This window comes from Lepidochelys kempii, chromosome 7 (assembly GCF_965140285.1).
Source record: "Lepidochelys kempii isolate rLepKem1 chromosome 7, rLepKem1.hap1, whole genome shotgun sequence".
Classification (NCBI taxonomy): Eukaryota; Metazoa; Chordata; order Testudines; family Cheloniidae; genus Lepidochelys; species Lepidochelys kempii.
In genome coordinates, this window is record NC_136386.1 from 125,949,790 (window position 1) to 125,965,578 (window position 15,789).

A 15,789-nucleotide genomic window follows, 5' to 3' on the forward strand; every position below is an offset into this window, starting at 1 on the left:
TCCTGTTCACCCTTTTTAAATACTGGCACGTTAGCTTTTTTCTAGTTCTCTGGGTCTTTCCCAGTGTTCCCAGATTGTTAAATATCAACACCACTGGCTTAGAGAGATTCTCGGACAATTCTTTAGCGCAAGTTTTTGTATTCTATAATCAGAAAATGTTTAATTTTAGCGGTTGCTGTTTAACATCCTCCCACGTTACTGTCAGAATAAACTTTCATTATCAGCGCAAGCTGTGACTGTGCCATCCAGCTTCTTCCCAAACACAGAATAGAAATTTTATCATCCCTAGTTAGTAATGGACCTATACCATTGCTAGGATTTCTCCTGCTCCTAATATAGTCTTTTTAAATCTTTCTTGATGTCTTTAACCCTACTGGACATAAAGATATCTGTGGAAAATCTAACCTCCCTTATCAGTTGTCAGCACTCATGACTGGCAGTGTACAGCCAGTGATATAAACTTTTTCCATTATTATTTTTTAAATTTTATTGCTGCTTTTATGTCTTGTCACTTCCACATTGTGGCCCCTCCCAGCTTCATACTCAAGGTTTGACAGAAATGAGTACTCCTGACCAATCCCCCAGAATCTGGGTACTCATCACTCACCGAGGGTGCACCCCCATATCCCAGTACCCCTTCCTTAGCCATTATCTCCACATACTGTCTCACCAGCCCTTAACCCTATACCCTCCCCATAGCCATTACACCTCCGCATTCCCCCCCCCCGACCCTGCTCATCCCTTCCTCAGCCCTTATCTGTCACACTACCCCCTCTGCAGCCCAGATCTCCTGTATCCTCACCTCTCCTGTTCTCCCTGGACTGTTCTCCAGCTCCCGGTACCCCCTCCCCCAGCCCTTACCCTTGCTGAGAGAATACCAGGAGGCCCCATTGGTGATGCCGTCTGCAAACTGGTCTCCGCAGGTTGGGCTCTGGTGCATCGAGTGATGGGCGTAGGAATAGGCTTTGGCCAGCTGCAGAGAGAGCATGAGGCTGGTCACAGCACTGGCTTTGCCCCTCCGGCCCATGTCTCTCAGCCTGAGTCTGCTCCCATGGACACTAAGAGCTAAACCCAAGTGAGAGAGAGCAGGCCCAGCACAGCCCCACCACTGTTCTTCACACAGATACTCCCCCAGCCCGCCATCATAGGAACCCATACCCCAGCCCTGCTCACATGAGTGTGGGAACCTGCCCCTGCCCTCTTGAGTTCAGGAACCTGCCCCCCCCCAGCCCCTCCCGCGCAGGGGAACCTGCCCCCTGCCACACCCCCAGCAAGGGAACCTGACCCCAGCTCTGACCCCATGGGCTCAGGAACCTTCCCACAAAGCCCACAGAGAATTGGAGTTGGGGGATGCCATTGCACAGTCGGGTGGGGTCGCCCGTCCCCCTCCTGGGGTTTACTGCCCAGTGGGAGCCCTGATAGGAGGGGTGGGGGGAAGGGCTCTGTTGCAATATAAATTCAGTCCAACTTGTAATGGGAAATCCAGGACAAAACCTGCCCACAGAGCTTTCTGATTGGAGCCCTGGCTTTGGCTTTCATTGCCATAGCAACAAGATCCCGCCTCTTCAGAAAGTAACCCTTGGAGGCCGAGGTCATGCAGGTCTTTTTGAATGAGGCAGGTCAGCCCGAGCTCTCCGTTTACCCCTTACAGTCCCTGCTGCTCCCTACCCAGACACAAGAGCCCATAGGAGCAGAGAGGAACAGGCTAGCTCGGAGCCTAGTCTCCTGCCTCTGCCAACAGACAGACCCGGAGGAAGGTGCAAGAAAGCCCATAATGGACAGTTATGGAATAGCCAGCCCCTCAGGCAGCTTCTTCCAAGGCCACAGGAGGCAGAGGTTGGATCTGACCCCAGAAGCAGCAGATTTATCGTCCGGATACGTTTTTATCCCAGCTGTCAAGCCTGGATTCTCTCAGCTCAGCAATCACTGCCCAGCAGTAAAACTAACCCTCCATCCGCACAGGCTGACTTGGGAAACACGGTGGAAAGTCAGACATGACTTCAGAGCACACACCAAACTGCAGGTTACCACAGTGCAGGCCTGTTAGACCCTCTCCAGAGCGGTGGGTTGGGCAAGGAGGAGGAAGAGTAAAACTAATTAGTTGGGAGCTTGTTAGTGTCACATAGGGCCCAATCCTGCTCCTATTGAAGCCCCTGGGAATTGAGGGCGCTCAGGCCAGCTCTGGCGGCTCTCAGACCTATAGAAAGGATGGCTGCACTGATAAGGAGGGGCTTGTGCCTAGACTTCCCTGTGCATGGGAAATGGGCCAGATTCATTCCTGGTGCAAACACCCTGGACATCAGTGGTGTTTATACCAGAGACGTATTTAGACCAACATCCCATTATTGCCAGTTTCAAAGAGATTGTTGCAGATGATTAAAAACAAAGCCTGGGCTAAAACTGGAACTTCCGATCCAAACCCCATCACGTTTGTTTGGGGGCTGGGCAATCAAGGGGAGGTAGTCTGGATTCAAATCCCAGACCCAAACCCTCGACCCCTACAGTCTGGTTCAGATACTGAATGAAGAAGAGCTGATCTTGTGAGATCTCTGACATGTGGGGCCCAAGCCCCATTAGGAGCTCTCATGATGCCCCCTGTGCACCTTCCGGAACAGCTTGTCATCAGGCGTGGGGGATGGAGTGTTGCTTTTCCGCTGATAGCCCCGGCTCCGCTGCTCCTGGGCTTTGTCGTAGGGGTAATTCGCCACGAGAGCTCCACCATGGAGATTGGCTGAGAGGACAAAGTTGTAGCGGCTCATCCAGTGAATCACAGCCAGTGTTTCTGGCTCCACCTGCAAGCAAAGGAGACGCCAGCATGGGAGGCAGCAGAACCATTGCAGCACAGAGCTCAGGGAGGAGTCTCAGCACAGCCTGGCTTGTGGACAGTGCTCTGGGGGGTCGAGGAGGATGATAGGGTGCTACCTCCTAGCCTGCGCTCCGTATGCCTCCCCTTCCCTTCTCTGCTGTCCTCCACTACCTGCCGTTACCAGCCCCTCTCTCCCAGCCTCTCACATCCTGATGTGACTCCATCCTGCTCTCTCTTCTTCCAGCACACATCTGGAAGCCTTCCACTTCTCTTCAGATGGCTGAATTGCTCATGCAGGCCTGAACATTTGCTGCCCTGACCATGGCACCTGCCTCCTCCACAGCTGCCAAGGTACCTGCCTTGCCCCTACAGTCTGTCCAAACACTACTGCCAGAATTGTTCTCCTGGCCCCTCGCCGAAGGCCATGATGCCTCCCCATTGCTCTGCATAACTCAGACTCAAGGCCCTCCCTAGCCCACTCACACCTGCATGTCTGACCTTATTACCTACCATATTCCCAGAAACCTTCCACTAGGCAAACTACACCAACTTTGACAACCTGTTAATTTCCTTCTGTGCCTCCCCTTTTTGGGCATCCTTCCATGCTGCCCTGTGTGCCTGGCCCATGTGCCTCATTTCCCTCTTCATTCAAATCTTCTTGTTAAAATTCACTTCTGCCATGTCGTCTACAGAATCCATGCATCCATCGCTACCCAGAGGGCAGCAATCACTCACCAAGCCAGACTAGTACCTTACTCGCCACTGAGGAGAGCATGGTGTAGCGGGGCGGGGTGTCACATTTTCACTTGTGCTCAAAGATTTCAGACATTTCTAAAGCTGGGGCTGTTATGCCAGACGTGCCTCCAGAGTTAATGGAGTTTGGGGAGCAGTAAGAAGTCATTTTCATATGTTTGAAGTACCTGACATACTTAGGCTGGTTGTAAACGCTACACACAGTGTTTTTAGGCAGAGCGACGCAAACTATTAGAAAGTCGAGATTTTTGGTAAATCTCATTTTAGACACCCCATTTGACTAATTGCTTTCAAATCCCCCCCAAAGTAAAAGTATTCATAGGATTTTTCAGACAAAAACACTTTTCCAATGCAGACTTATACGGGATGGAACTCCGGGTGTGCACTAAAATGGGCAACTGCTGGGTCAGGCTCCTCTTGAAAGCCCTGTGACGCAAACTGTGTCATTTCTTCAGACAAAAACCAATACCTGGGCAGGGGTGAAAGTAACTTAAAGGACTTACTGGTACTCCGGGAGTCCTGAGCAGGGGGCGTGGCCTTGACCGGAAGAGGCGTGGCCGGGCCCTAACCCTAATCCTTTAAAGTGCCAGACTAGGGAAGCCGGTCCGGTCTGGCATGGCATACTGGCTCATGCTGGCACGCCAGACCAGACTGAGCTGGCTTACTTTCACTTCTGTACCTGGGGCCCATAGAGGAGATGCTGTTTCTTTGAAAAGGGGGGCTGGGAAGTACAGAGCAGGGGTAGATGTTTCTCCATGCGGGCAGTGCTGGTGCAATCCTATAATATTGCTGGAAATTCCTGGTCCATACCTGGCTTTTCCAGTTGGCTGGAAGAGGGATGTGGTGATTGGGGCCACCATTTTTTTCATTGTAGTACATGAAAGTGTTGAGATCGGGGAAGTTACGGTTTAAGTCAACTCCGTTGGCATTGTTCCTGCCCGTCAGGTACCCAATGGCATCCGGGTCCTGGAGGGAGAAGGCACATAACTCCTGTAAGAGCAGGGAGAGCACAGGCTCAATCCAAACACCATCTGGGAAGAGCCTGGATACGTCCCAAAAGCTACAGAAGGTAACTGGGCTTCGGTAGTGTCTGAGACCACCAGATATGAGTCACTGCAGGCCAGAGGAAGAAACAGCACTCTCTGAGCATGGTACAGTGGAGGGTCAGTATCATTATCTCCATTTCCCAGAAGGAGAAACTGAGGCACAGCCTGAGTAAGCAACTTGTCCAAGGTCACGCAGCAGTCAGTCACAGAGCCATGACTAGATCAGCCTGATTTCCATGCCCATGGACCATGTTTAACAGCACCAGGAGAGTGGGATGAATTCTAGTAGGAATCAGGGAAATCATACACAGACCCAGGCATGCACCTGAGTACTGGGCATCGCACCTTCACTAATGCTATTTACATTTATTTTATGGGATCATTGTTTGCATTCTGCATCCAGCATTAGTGTGGTTACTGCCAATGAAAATCATGGCCCAGAGATCAAATCCGCCTGATCCAGATGAGCCCTTCCAGGGCCCAGCATATCCCATGTCTGCCAACTGCAGGGCAGTTTGTCCCCCTTCTGGTGGATGTGGTGCTGCCAGTGTCAGACAGGAGACTCGACTAGCTGGATGCTAACAGCACATCCGCCTCCCCCGCCATGGCCTGGGGTGGCACTGCAGCATGCTACTGCAGGTTTCCCTCTTCCTCAGGGCTCATTTAATAAACTCCATGCACATGGGTCAGGGCTGGAGCTGTGACTTGGCCCTCCAGCCAAGCCACAAACTGAACCCCTTCCAGGCTTCCAGGAGGGCAAAAAAAAAAAAAGTCCCAAGCAACACCAAGTTCTTCTGGCTTTTGTGGGCTTCTCGTCAGCTAACCCTTTGCCAATGCAATAATACAGTAATATTGCATTGGGCTTTCCACCCTTTGGGCCCTGTTTACACCCTTTTCTGGGCTACCTTTGAGTCTTTCCCTGCTCCAATACAGAGCACTAACCCCCCAGGCTCAGTCCCTTGGAGTCAGGGCCGGATTAACCTTTTGTGGGAACTGGCACCAAACACATTTGTGGGCCCCTATGTCGGCATTGTGGGCTCTGAGCATGGGCCTGGTGTGGGAGGGCCATTGGTGCCCTAGTGTCCCCGGTCCTGAATCTCAGAGACATTTTTCATTTTGATCCCACACCTCTACATGACTAGCTGCATTGCCATACGCAGCTCCCTCAGCCCCCAGTTCTTCTCATTGAGCTGTACACCCATGTGGGTTTACCAGTGTCCACAGTGAGCAGAACTTTCACAAGTGATCAGGGAAACTCCCCACAGATTTATCTCCTTCCTCATTTAGACCTTCTATAGCCACATCTCCAGTGCCACCCCATGTCACCAGTCAGTGTGTGTGGTTCTGGTCTCAGCTCAATAAAATTCCACAGCCCGCAGATACCTGATCAATTCTGACAAATCCCTCCCTCAGCACCCATCCTGCCATTTGAGCAAGCCCCTTGCACACACCATTTCCCCAAAGTGAGACTTAGCCCTTGGGAATCTGAAGACACCAGCCTTTCTCCCTCTGCTCCCATCTACAGGCTAGTCTACTGCCTGGTCCCCACCACCTCTGCCCATGCTTGTGTAAGCAGTGTCAGGATGAGCTCCACCCTGACATCTGGTGGTGAGGTGTGGCAAGTTGTGGAAAAGAACTTCAGGGGCAGATCTCATTTGCATAGGCACACCCACCACGCCTAGAATGAGACCATAGCTGCCCAAATGGTCACTTTGGCTGCTGTGGGATCCCCAGTGTCTCTGTTATTGGGGCAGGAAGAATAAATTGTTATTACCCTGATTATGGGAACTGTGCTTGGAACTGTACGTGGCCTTTTGTTACGATGGAGGGATTCACCATCATCTAAGTAGCACTCGCTAGGCAAGGGTCATGGGTTCCAAAACTGTGTGAATGGAGAGAGGCTGGGGACAAGTATTAATACTTGGTGGCATGGGCCCCTTGGTGAGGGCCTTACATGCTGATTGCACTTCCTCCTCTCTCCACTGTGGAATATCAGAGCTAATTTTGATTTCATTAGAAGTCTAGTTATAGGCTGCTGAGCTCACTTTGGGCTGACAGTGCCCCAGCACTGGGGCTCCCCTACTATAAGCTGAATTCACCTAAGAGCTGAAATCACTGAGTGTTGTGTTAAGTAGTGGGGGAGCCTGAAGATATATTGTGGAGCAGTTTGCGGGAGGGCTGGTGAAGCAGTTCGACACGGAGCAGTGTGTGGATGGCAGGAGCTGCTTGTGGGCCGTGGAGCTGAGTGAAGGAGTTCGTGGGGCGGCTGGCGGAGCGGAGCGCAGCTGAGCGAAGGAGTTCGTGGGGCGGCTGGCGGAGCGGAGCGCAGCTGAACGAAGGAGTTCGTGGGGCGGCTGGCGGAGCGGAGCGCAGCTGCGCGAAGGAGTTCGTGGGGCGGCTGGCGGAGCGGAGTGCAGCTGCGCGAAGGAGTTTTGTGGGGCGGCTGGCGGAGCGGAGCGGAGCGCCGCTATGGAGCTATGGGGCGGTCAGCTTCAGATCACGTAAGGTGCCTCTTACCCCCGTCCCATTTCCACCCAGGTTGGGAGGTAAAGCTCCGCCGATAAACTTTCGAACTCTGGGGCTGCCCTGACCAGGGACAGAGACTTTTGGGGCATTGGACTTTTGGGGTTGCTGGACTCAAGAACCAAAGGGAAAAGGGCATGCCCCAATTTGCCTGGGGTGGGGTTGTTTTGCTCATGGGTTGTGTTATGAATCCTGTTGGTGGTGTTTCCCCAACATAATGCCACATTGTTTCTCTCTGTTATTAAAAGGCTTTTGCTACACTCAGACTATGTGCTTGCGAGAGGGGACGTATTGCCTCTTGGAGGCGCCCAGCGGGGGTGGTATAGATTTGTCCCAGGTCACTGGGTGGGGGCTCGAGCCGGTTTGCATTGTGTTATTGGAATGGAACCCCTAGATATTGAACCCGGCCCTTGTTGCTGCCAACTCTGACGGGCAGAAGGGTTACATTTTTGGGGGCTCGTCCGGGATCGCCTGGGTCAGTACCCCTCGCAAGCACCTGTTGAGTGATCCACTACATTGGGAAACAATTTATATATTTTTTTTTGTTTGTGCTTATATTTTGAGGAAATTACTGTTTGTATAATGGCTAATATGTCAGGTTTGTTGGGCCCTGGCTCAGCAGCTTCTAGCTCGGAGGCTGCAGCCTCGGCTGATGATTGGACAAAAGCTCTGGGGCAAATATTGGAAAAGGTTGTGCTGCCCCATGCTGAGTCAGACTCTTGTCGTAAGTTAAGATTATTTGCTGGGGAGGAGGAGTTTGAACCCTGGTTAGAGCATACCACTGAAATGCTGCAAGAGTGGGCCGTACCAGATGCAGAAAAGCGAAGATGCCTTATAGAGAGCCTTGGCGGCCCAGCATTAGATGTGATTCGCACCCTGAAGCTCATTGACCCTGGGGTCAGTGTGAAGGACTGCCTAGAGGCCCTTGAACACAACTTTGGGAGCGTAGAGGGCCCTGAAGACAGCTACTGTAAGTTCCTTAATTCCCGACAACAAAAGGGCGAGAAGGCTTCAGCCTACATACAGAGACTGGAGAGACTGCTTCAGAGAGCTGTCATGAGGGGAGCAGTGACTGCTGAGCAGATGGATCAGACCAGACTGGCTCAAATTGTAAGAGGAACTCAGTATCAGAACCCGATTCTACTTCATCTCCGGCTAAGAGAACGACGGGAACATCCCCCAAGTTACTCCCAGCTGATAAAAGAGGTCCGAGAGGAGGAAGAAAGGCAGGCTGCCAGTGAGTTTTGGGAAGCCCAAACATCGGAGCCAGCCAGCACAACACCACTGCAAATGGCCAGTGTACTGATGGTGAGCACCAGAGAGGAACTTGCCCAACAAATGCAGGTCCTGACGGAACGGATAGCTGAGCTGCAAAGTACCGTTGACCGAGTTAAGACTTCTAGGAATAAGAAGCCTCAAACTGTGGCGATTGAGAAGCCCGCACTTAGAGCCACCATCCCCCCCAGGCGAAGGGGGAAAGGTCAATTCTTCTGCTACCGATGTGGTCAGGATGGACACAGTGCTGCCAAGTGCCGTAATGAAGAAAACCCCTCCTTAGTGTATGGAAAGCTGAGGATCAGTTGGGAGAGATCCGGTAGCTGCCAGAGGGTCTGGGGACGGGGACCCCCCAGGTCTGCCGGATTTGAAGATTCCCCCAGAAAAGACTTTCCAGCTGGGATCCCTGCAGGACTGATAGGGCCTCGAGCAGAGGTCATGGTGAGGATCGAAGGGGTGGAGTGTAAAGCAGTGCTTGACACTGGATCTCAAGTGACTATTATATTTCAGTCATTCTACCAACAGATGCTTAGGCACTTGCCTATACAGCCACTGACTGGCCTTGGCCTATGTGGCCTCAGCATGGATGAATACCCCTACCAAGGGTATGTCATACTGCACCTGGAATTCCCAGAGGAGGTTGCTGGGGTAAGAGAAGAGGTAGACACAGCTGCCTTAATATGCCCTGACCCTAAAGGGACTTCTGATGTGTCTGTGCTGATAGGGACCAACTCCAGTCTCTTCAAGGTACTCGCGGATTACTGCAGAAGGCGGGCTGGGGACCAGTACCTGAATACCCTGATGATCCATACGCTTTGTGCTGAAGCCTATAGGAAAATTGAGAGCGCTAAAAGGGACACATCTGAGCTACCGCTTGGGGCACTGAAGTACGCGGGCACAACCCCCTTAGTAGTGCCTGCAAGGACAGAGCAAGAAGTGCTTGTCATGAGTACCTGTCTGAAAGGCAGTAAAGGGAAGTTAGCAATGATAGAGCAGCCGATGGGAGGAGAGCTCCCTGAAGGAGTGCTGGTCCCCAGTGGAGTCATAACCCTACCTGCTGAAGCCCAGGAAAGGGTGACTATACTGATTGCTAATGAAACGAGTCGTGATATTTTTGTGAAGCAAGGACAAAAGATAGCAGACCTCTTTGAGCCTGAGTCGATTGTAAAACCCCAGTATGAAACTCCAGTTCCGGCAATAGACCCAGCAAAGTTTGACTTTGGAGATTCACCAGTGTCCGAGGACTGGAAAGATCGCCTGAGGAAGAAACTTTGTGAAAGATCCAAGGTGTTCTCACTGCATGAGTGGGATGTGGGATGTGCAAAAGGAGTAGAGCACAATATCAGACTACATGACTCTCGACCTTTCAGGGAGAGATCTAGGAAGATTGCTCTCTCTGAGATGGAAGATGTGCGACATCATCTTCAGGAGCTGGCTGCGAATGGCATCATTACAGAGTCCCGCAGCCCATACGCCTCACCCATTGTGGTAGTCCGCAAAAAGAATGGGAAAATCCGGATGTGTATTGACTACCGCACCCTAAACAGCCGTACGGTGGTCGACCAGTACACTATGCCTCGAGTGCAAGACGCCTTAGACTGTTTGCTGGGAAGCCAGTGGTTCTCTGTGTTGGATCTTCGAAGTGGATACTACCAGATCCCTCTGGGAGAAGAAGATAAGGAGAAGACAGCCTTCATCTGCCCATTAGGGTTTTATCAGTTCGAACGCATGCCCCAAGGGATTTCTGGAGCACCTGCCACCTTTCAACGTCTCATGGAGAAAGTTGTGGGAGACATGAATTTACTGCAAGTGTTAGTTTATTTGGATGACCTGATTGTGTTTGGAAGAACCTTAGAGGAGCATGAAGAAAGACTTCTTAAAGTGCTTGATAGGTTGGAGGATTATGGTCTGAAGCTTTCAATTGACAAATGCCAGTTCTGCAGAACCTCAGTGAAGTATGTGGGTCACATTGTGTCCCAAGAAGGTGTGAGTACTGATCCTGATAAAATAGAAGCACTCACTACATGGCCACGTCCAAGTAACTACAGAGAACTCAAGACCTTCCTTGGATTTAGTGGCTACTACCGCAGATTTGTGAAAAACTATGCTACGATTGTAAAGCCTCTGAATGATCTTACCAGGGGACATCAGTCCAGCAAGAACAAATCTAAGTCCAAGAATAAGGGGAGGTCCCCAAAGCCTCCTGTGCAGAGACACAATGGCCCCTGTGCACCATTTGGGCCACGGTGGGATGAGAGATGTGAAAGGGCTTTTCAAGAAATCATTACTTGCCTAACTCATGCTCCAGTCCTAGTTTTTGCTGACCCAAGCAAACCATTTATCCTGCATACTGATGCCAGTTTGGAGGGTCTGGGAGCAGTCCTGTACCAGGAAGTGGAAGGCAAATGTAAACCTGTAGCCTTTGCCAGCCGAGGATTGTCTGATAGTGAAACTCGCTATCCCACCCACAAGCTGGAGTTTTTGGCCTTGAAATGGGCCATCACTGAGAAATTTCGAGACTACTTGTATGGTGCTCAGTTCCAGGTGTGGACAGACAACAATCCACTGACTTATGTGTTAACAAGTGCTAAGCTGGATGCTACAGGGCAGAGATGGGTGGCCGCCTTGGCTAGCTATGAGTTCAGCATTCAGTACCGATCAGGGAGAAGCAATGTAGATGCAGATGCATTGTCCAGGCGTCCGCAGGCTCCAGAAGTTGCTGTGATACCCACAGATGGAGTGAGAGCTATTTGCAGTGTGAGTCGCCGAGAGCCAGAGGCCCGTGAAGACTTTCAGGGATGTGTTGCAGAAGCTTTGGGCCTGCCCCCTGAATGCATGCCTTCTGCTTCGGTGAACTATATTGCATTAGACCAATCTCCTTTGCCCATGCTCAATGCGGCTGACTGGCAAGAAGCCCAGCGGCAAGATATTGACATTCGTGATACACTACTTGCCAAAAGGGAGGGGCGAAGCCCGACTGCGGTTGTCCCACCTAACCCGGAGGGTAAACTACTATTGAGAGAATGGACCAAACTAAAACTGATTCAGGGAGTGCTACACCGAATGACCACTGACCCTTTACAAAAACAACGAGCACAACTAGTACTGCCAAAAAAGTACAGAGCCCTGGCCATGAGGGCCCTGCATGATGACTTTGGGCATTTAGGGATGGAGAGGACCCTGGAACTTATTCGTAGTAGGTTCTATTGGCCCCGAATGGCTGAAGATGTTCGCAGGAAATGTGAGACTTGCGCTCGATGTGTTCAAAGGAAAACTCTGCCCACGAGGGCTGCATATCTCAAGAACATCACCAGCAACAAACCTTTGGAGTTGGTATGCATTGATTTCTTGTCTGTAGAGGTAGACAAGAGGAATGTTGGAAACATTCTAGTAGTGACTGACCATTTTACACGGTATGCACAAGCATATCCCACACGTGATCAGAGGGCCACCACCGTTGCTCGAGTATTGTGGGACAAATATTTCTCAGTCTATGGATTCCCGGCTCGGATACACTCTGATCAGGGGCGGGATTTTGAGAGTCACCTTCTGAAAGAGGTGCTGAAGATAGCAGGAATTAAAAAGTCTAGGACAACGCCTTATCACCCCCAAGGTGATCCTCAGCCAGAGAGGTTCAATCGAACCCTATTAGATATGTTGGGAACTTTGCGACCAGAGCAGAAGGCAACCTGGAGCCAGCATGTCGCATTTCTGGTGCATGCCTACAATGCCACAAAGAACGATGCTACGGGAGTCACCCCATATCTCTTGATGTTTGGGCGAGAACCAAGATTACCCATAGACTTGTGCTTTGGTGTATCAGAGGATGGAGATAGCTATGAAACTCATCAGCAATATGTATCCCGACTAAGAGAAAAGCTGCGGGATGCTTATCGCTTAGCTACCGCTGCGGCTCGGAAGAACGCAGACCGCAACAAACATCGATATGATGCTAGAGTGCGTTCGCAGGAGCTCCAGCCGGGGGACAGAGTCCTGCTGCGAAATTTGGGTATTGCTGGCAAACACAAGATAGCTGACAGATGGAAGGCAATACCTTACCTGGTGATGGAAAAGCTGGGAGATCTGCCGGTCTACAAGATCAAACCTGAAGACGGTCCAGGGCAAATAAAGACGGTGCATAGAAACCTTTTGCTCCCTGTGGGGGAATTGGTAAGCACCCCTTGTGAGATGGGCCACGGCAGGGCCGCCGGGCAGAACAGAGGTGCTAGACCAAAGCCGCCATCCAACACAGACAGTGGGCCCCCTGCAGCTAACTTACCCCTATTCTGCACATCTGAGAGTGAGTCTGAGGAGGAAGACACAACCCTGGTGTATCCTGGGATGGAGACAAGATTTCAGTCTCGATCAGCTGAACCAAACGAGAGTTTTCCCTCTTCCGCCCTAAACCCAATGGCGGAACTATTTAGGCCCCTTTCTGATACCCCGGTGCTGCTGATGAGACCCCCCTGTGATGACACACACAGGTTATTGGACAATGGGGACAGACAGGTAGAGGATGTCCTGGGCACCTTGGACCCTCCAGCGTTAGAACTAGGAGTGCAGGGGCCTACGCCAGTAGCCGAGGGACCCTCCAGGGAAGCCTCTCCATCCGTCACTCAAGAGGATGTTCCCCTTACTTCGGCAACAGAGATTCTCAATAGACGAGACAGGGTGATAAGACCAGTGAAACGGTTAACTTATGATGCACCTGGGGTGACTAGTGAGGAGCCAATACATTTAGCACACAGGCTTGTGGAAGCTAAAGTGGGCTTCCTGAGGCCCTTTGGAGGAAACCAATGAGTTGGTATAAAGGGAGTGTGATTTGTTGGGACGACAAAGTCTCGGCTGGGGGGAGGATGTAAGCAGTGTCAGGATGAGCTCCACCCTGACATCTGGTGGTGAGGTGTGGCAAGTTGTGGAAAAGAACTTCAGGGGCAGATCTCATTTGCATAGGCACACCCACCACGCCTAGAATGAGACCATAGCTGCCCAAATGGTCACTTTGGCTGCTGTGGGATCCCCAGTGTCTCTGTTATTGGGGCAGGAAGAATAAATTGTTATTACCCTGATTATGGGAACTGTGCTTGGAACTGTACGTGGCCTTTTGTTACGATGGAGGGATTCACCATCATCTAAGTAGCACTCGCTAGGCAAGGGTCATGGGTTCCAAAACTGTGTGAATGGAGAGAGGCTGGGGACAAGTATTAATACTTGGTGGCATGGGCCCCTTGGTGAGGGCCTTACATGCTGATTGCACTTCCTCCTCTCTCCACTGTGGAATATCAGAGCTAATTTTGATTTCATTAGAAGTCTAGTTATAGGCTGCTGAGCTCACTTTGGGCTGACAGTGCCCCAGCACTGGGGCTCCCCTACTATAAGCTGAATTCACCTAAGAGCTGAAATCACTGAGTGTTGTGTTAAGTAGTGGGGGAGCCTGAAGATATATTGTGGAGCAGTTTGCGGGAGGGCTGGTGAAGCAGTTCGACACGGAGCAGTGTGTGGATGGCAGGAGCTGCTTGTGGGCCGTGGAGCTGAGTGAAGGAGTTCGTGGGGCGGCTGGCGGAGCGGAGCGCAGCTGAGCGAAGGAGTTCGTGGGGCGGCTGGCGGAGCGGAGCGCAGCTGAACGAAGGAGTTCGTGGGGCGGCTGGCGGAGCGGAGCGCAGCTGCGCGAAGGAGTTCGTGGGGCGGCTGGCGGAGCGGAGTGCAGCTGCGCGAAGGAGTTTTGTGGGGCGGCTGGCGGAGCGGAGCGGAGCGCCGCTATGGAGCTATGGGGCGGTCAGCTTCAGATCACGTAAGGTGCCTCTTACCCCCGTCCCATTTCCACCCAGGTTGGGAGGTAAAGCTCCGCCGATAAACTTTCGAACTCTGGGGCTGCCCTGACCAGGGACAGAGACTTTTGGGGCATTGGACTTTTGGGGTTGCTGGACTCAAGAACCAAAGGGAAAAGGGCATGCCCCAATTTGCCTGGGGTGGGGTTGTTTTGCTCATGGGTTGTGTTATGAATCCTGTTGGTGGTGTTTCCCCAACATAATGCCACATTGTTTCTCTCTGTTATTAAAAGACTTTTGCTACACTCAGACTAGGTGCTTGCGAGAGGGGAAGTATTGCCTCTTGGAGGCGCCCAGCGGGGGTGGTATAGATTTGTCCCAGGTCACTGGGTGGGGGCTCGAGCCGGTTTGCATTGTGTTATTGGAATGGAACCCCTAGATATTGAACCCGGCCCTTGTTGCTGCCAACTCTGACGGGCAGAAGGGTTACACTTGTTTCCTTTCTACTTTGGATGTGCTCCCCAACCAGCTGGGGCTATTCTCCCCATGCAAACCTGACCTGCTTCCTCTTTCCCGGCTCCCCTTGACGTTCCTTTCCTACTGGTGACCTCTGTTCCTTGAGGTTAATTCCAGTTTCTTTATCTGCTCTAGCTTAATGGCCCCAGTAGTCACAGAGCCACCTGCAGCTTCTCTGGCTACAGCCATGGGGCCAATTGCCAGAGGCCAGCCTCAGATAGCTGCAGCTGCTAGCAAGGGAGGGGTGGCAATTCCAAGACTGAGCATGCTTGAACCTTGCAACAGCAGCACTAGGGACTCTAAATCCTCAGTGCCAGCCCTAGGCAGCTGCATACTCTGCAGTTATGCACTTCCCTCCTCTAGGCCATGGCTTTAAGTACCTGAGATGCCCATCACCTGCAGCAGGGGCACTAATTCCCATACACCCCTCAGCTAGCACGTAGTCATGCAGAAAGTGCAGCCTGAATGATTTTGGAGGCTGGGGTGCAGGAGGTTCCCATCCCTGAGCAGCAGCTCTGCAACAAGCTCACCTGGCCCCCCGCCGCTGTGGGACCAGGACCCTGTGAAGACAGTGGAGTTATCCTGTGTATAAACAGTTCTGTCCAAAGCCTGTTGAAGTGAGTGGGAGTCTTTTCATCGTCTTTAAAGGGCTGCGTACAGAAGCAAAAAACCCCATTCTCGACTCTGGGAACAAAGCGCATTCTGTGCTGCACTGGTTTACTATGGTAACAGGAAGGTCTCACGTTACCTAGTGAATAAGCAACACTTCCCACAGCACCTAACTTTTTCTGAGAGGCCTCCTGCCCACTTACGAACTGTAAACCTGCTTCGCTTACCAGGGCTGAAAATATCTGGTAGTGTGGTCACAAAAGCAAGGCCCTTCTGAATTCAGGAGGAATTTTGGATGTGCACAGAACACAGAAAGGACTGGTCCCTGCACAGTTACAGAACTGCAGTAAAGTGGAACAATTTTCAGCTTGTGTGATTGGAGGATATCTGGATCCATACGATAAGACTGTCCCACATAAATGAGGAAAAGTTGAGGTGCCTTTGTTATTCGTTTTTCCACTCTTTGTTTCTGTGGGGAATTTCCAAGTGCAAT

General features: G+C 51.6%; 1 protein-coding gene across 5 annotated transcripts in view; it reads right to left on the bottom strand.

Annotated features, from left to right (window-relative positions):
• Positions 1-15,789, bottom strand: part of CPN1 (carboxypeptidase N subunit 1) — a 46,320-nt gene that overhangs the window by 17,882 nt on the left and 12,649 nt on the right. For 3 of the 5 annotated variants that reach the window (XM_073354705.2, XM_073354703.2, XM_073354700.2), the window contains exons 3-5: positions 4,370-4,549; positions 2,604-2,792; positions 862-973 (exon numbers count right to left, since the gene is read on the bottom strand). In XM_073354705.2, coding sequence (XP_073210806.1) covers positions 862-973; positions 2,604-2,792; positions 4,370-4,549 — 481 coding nt within the window. The remainder of the gene's footprint in view (positions 1-861; positions 974-2,603; positions 2,793-4,369; positions 4,550-15,789) is intronic. The other 2 variants (XM_073354702.2, XM_073354704.2) reach the window with 2 other exon arrangements.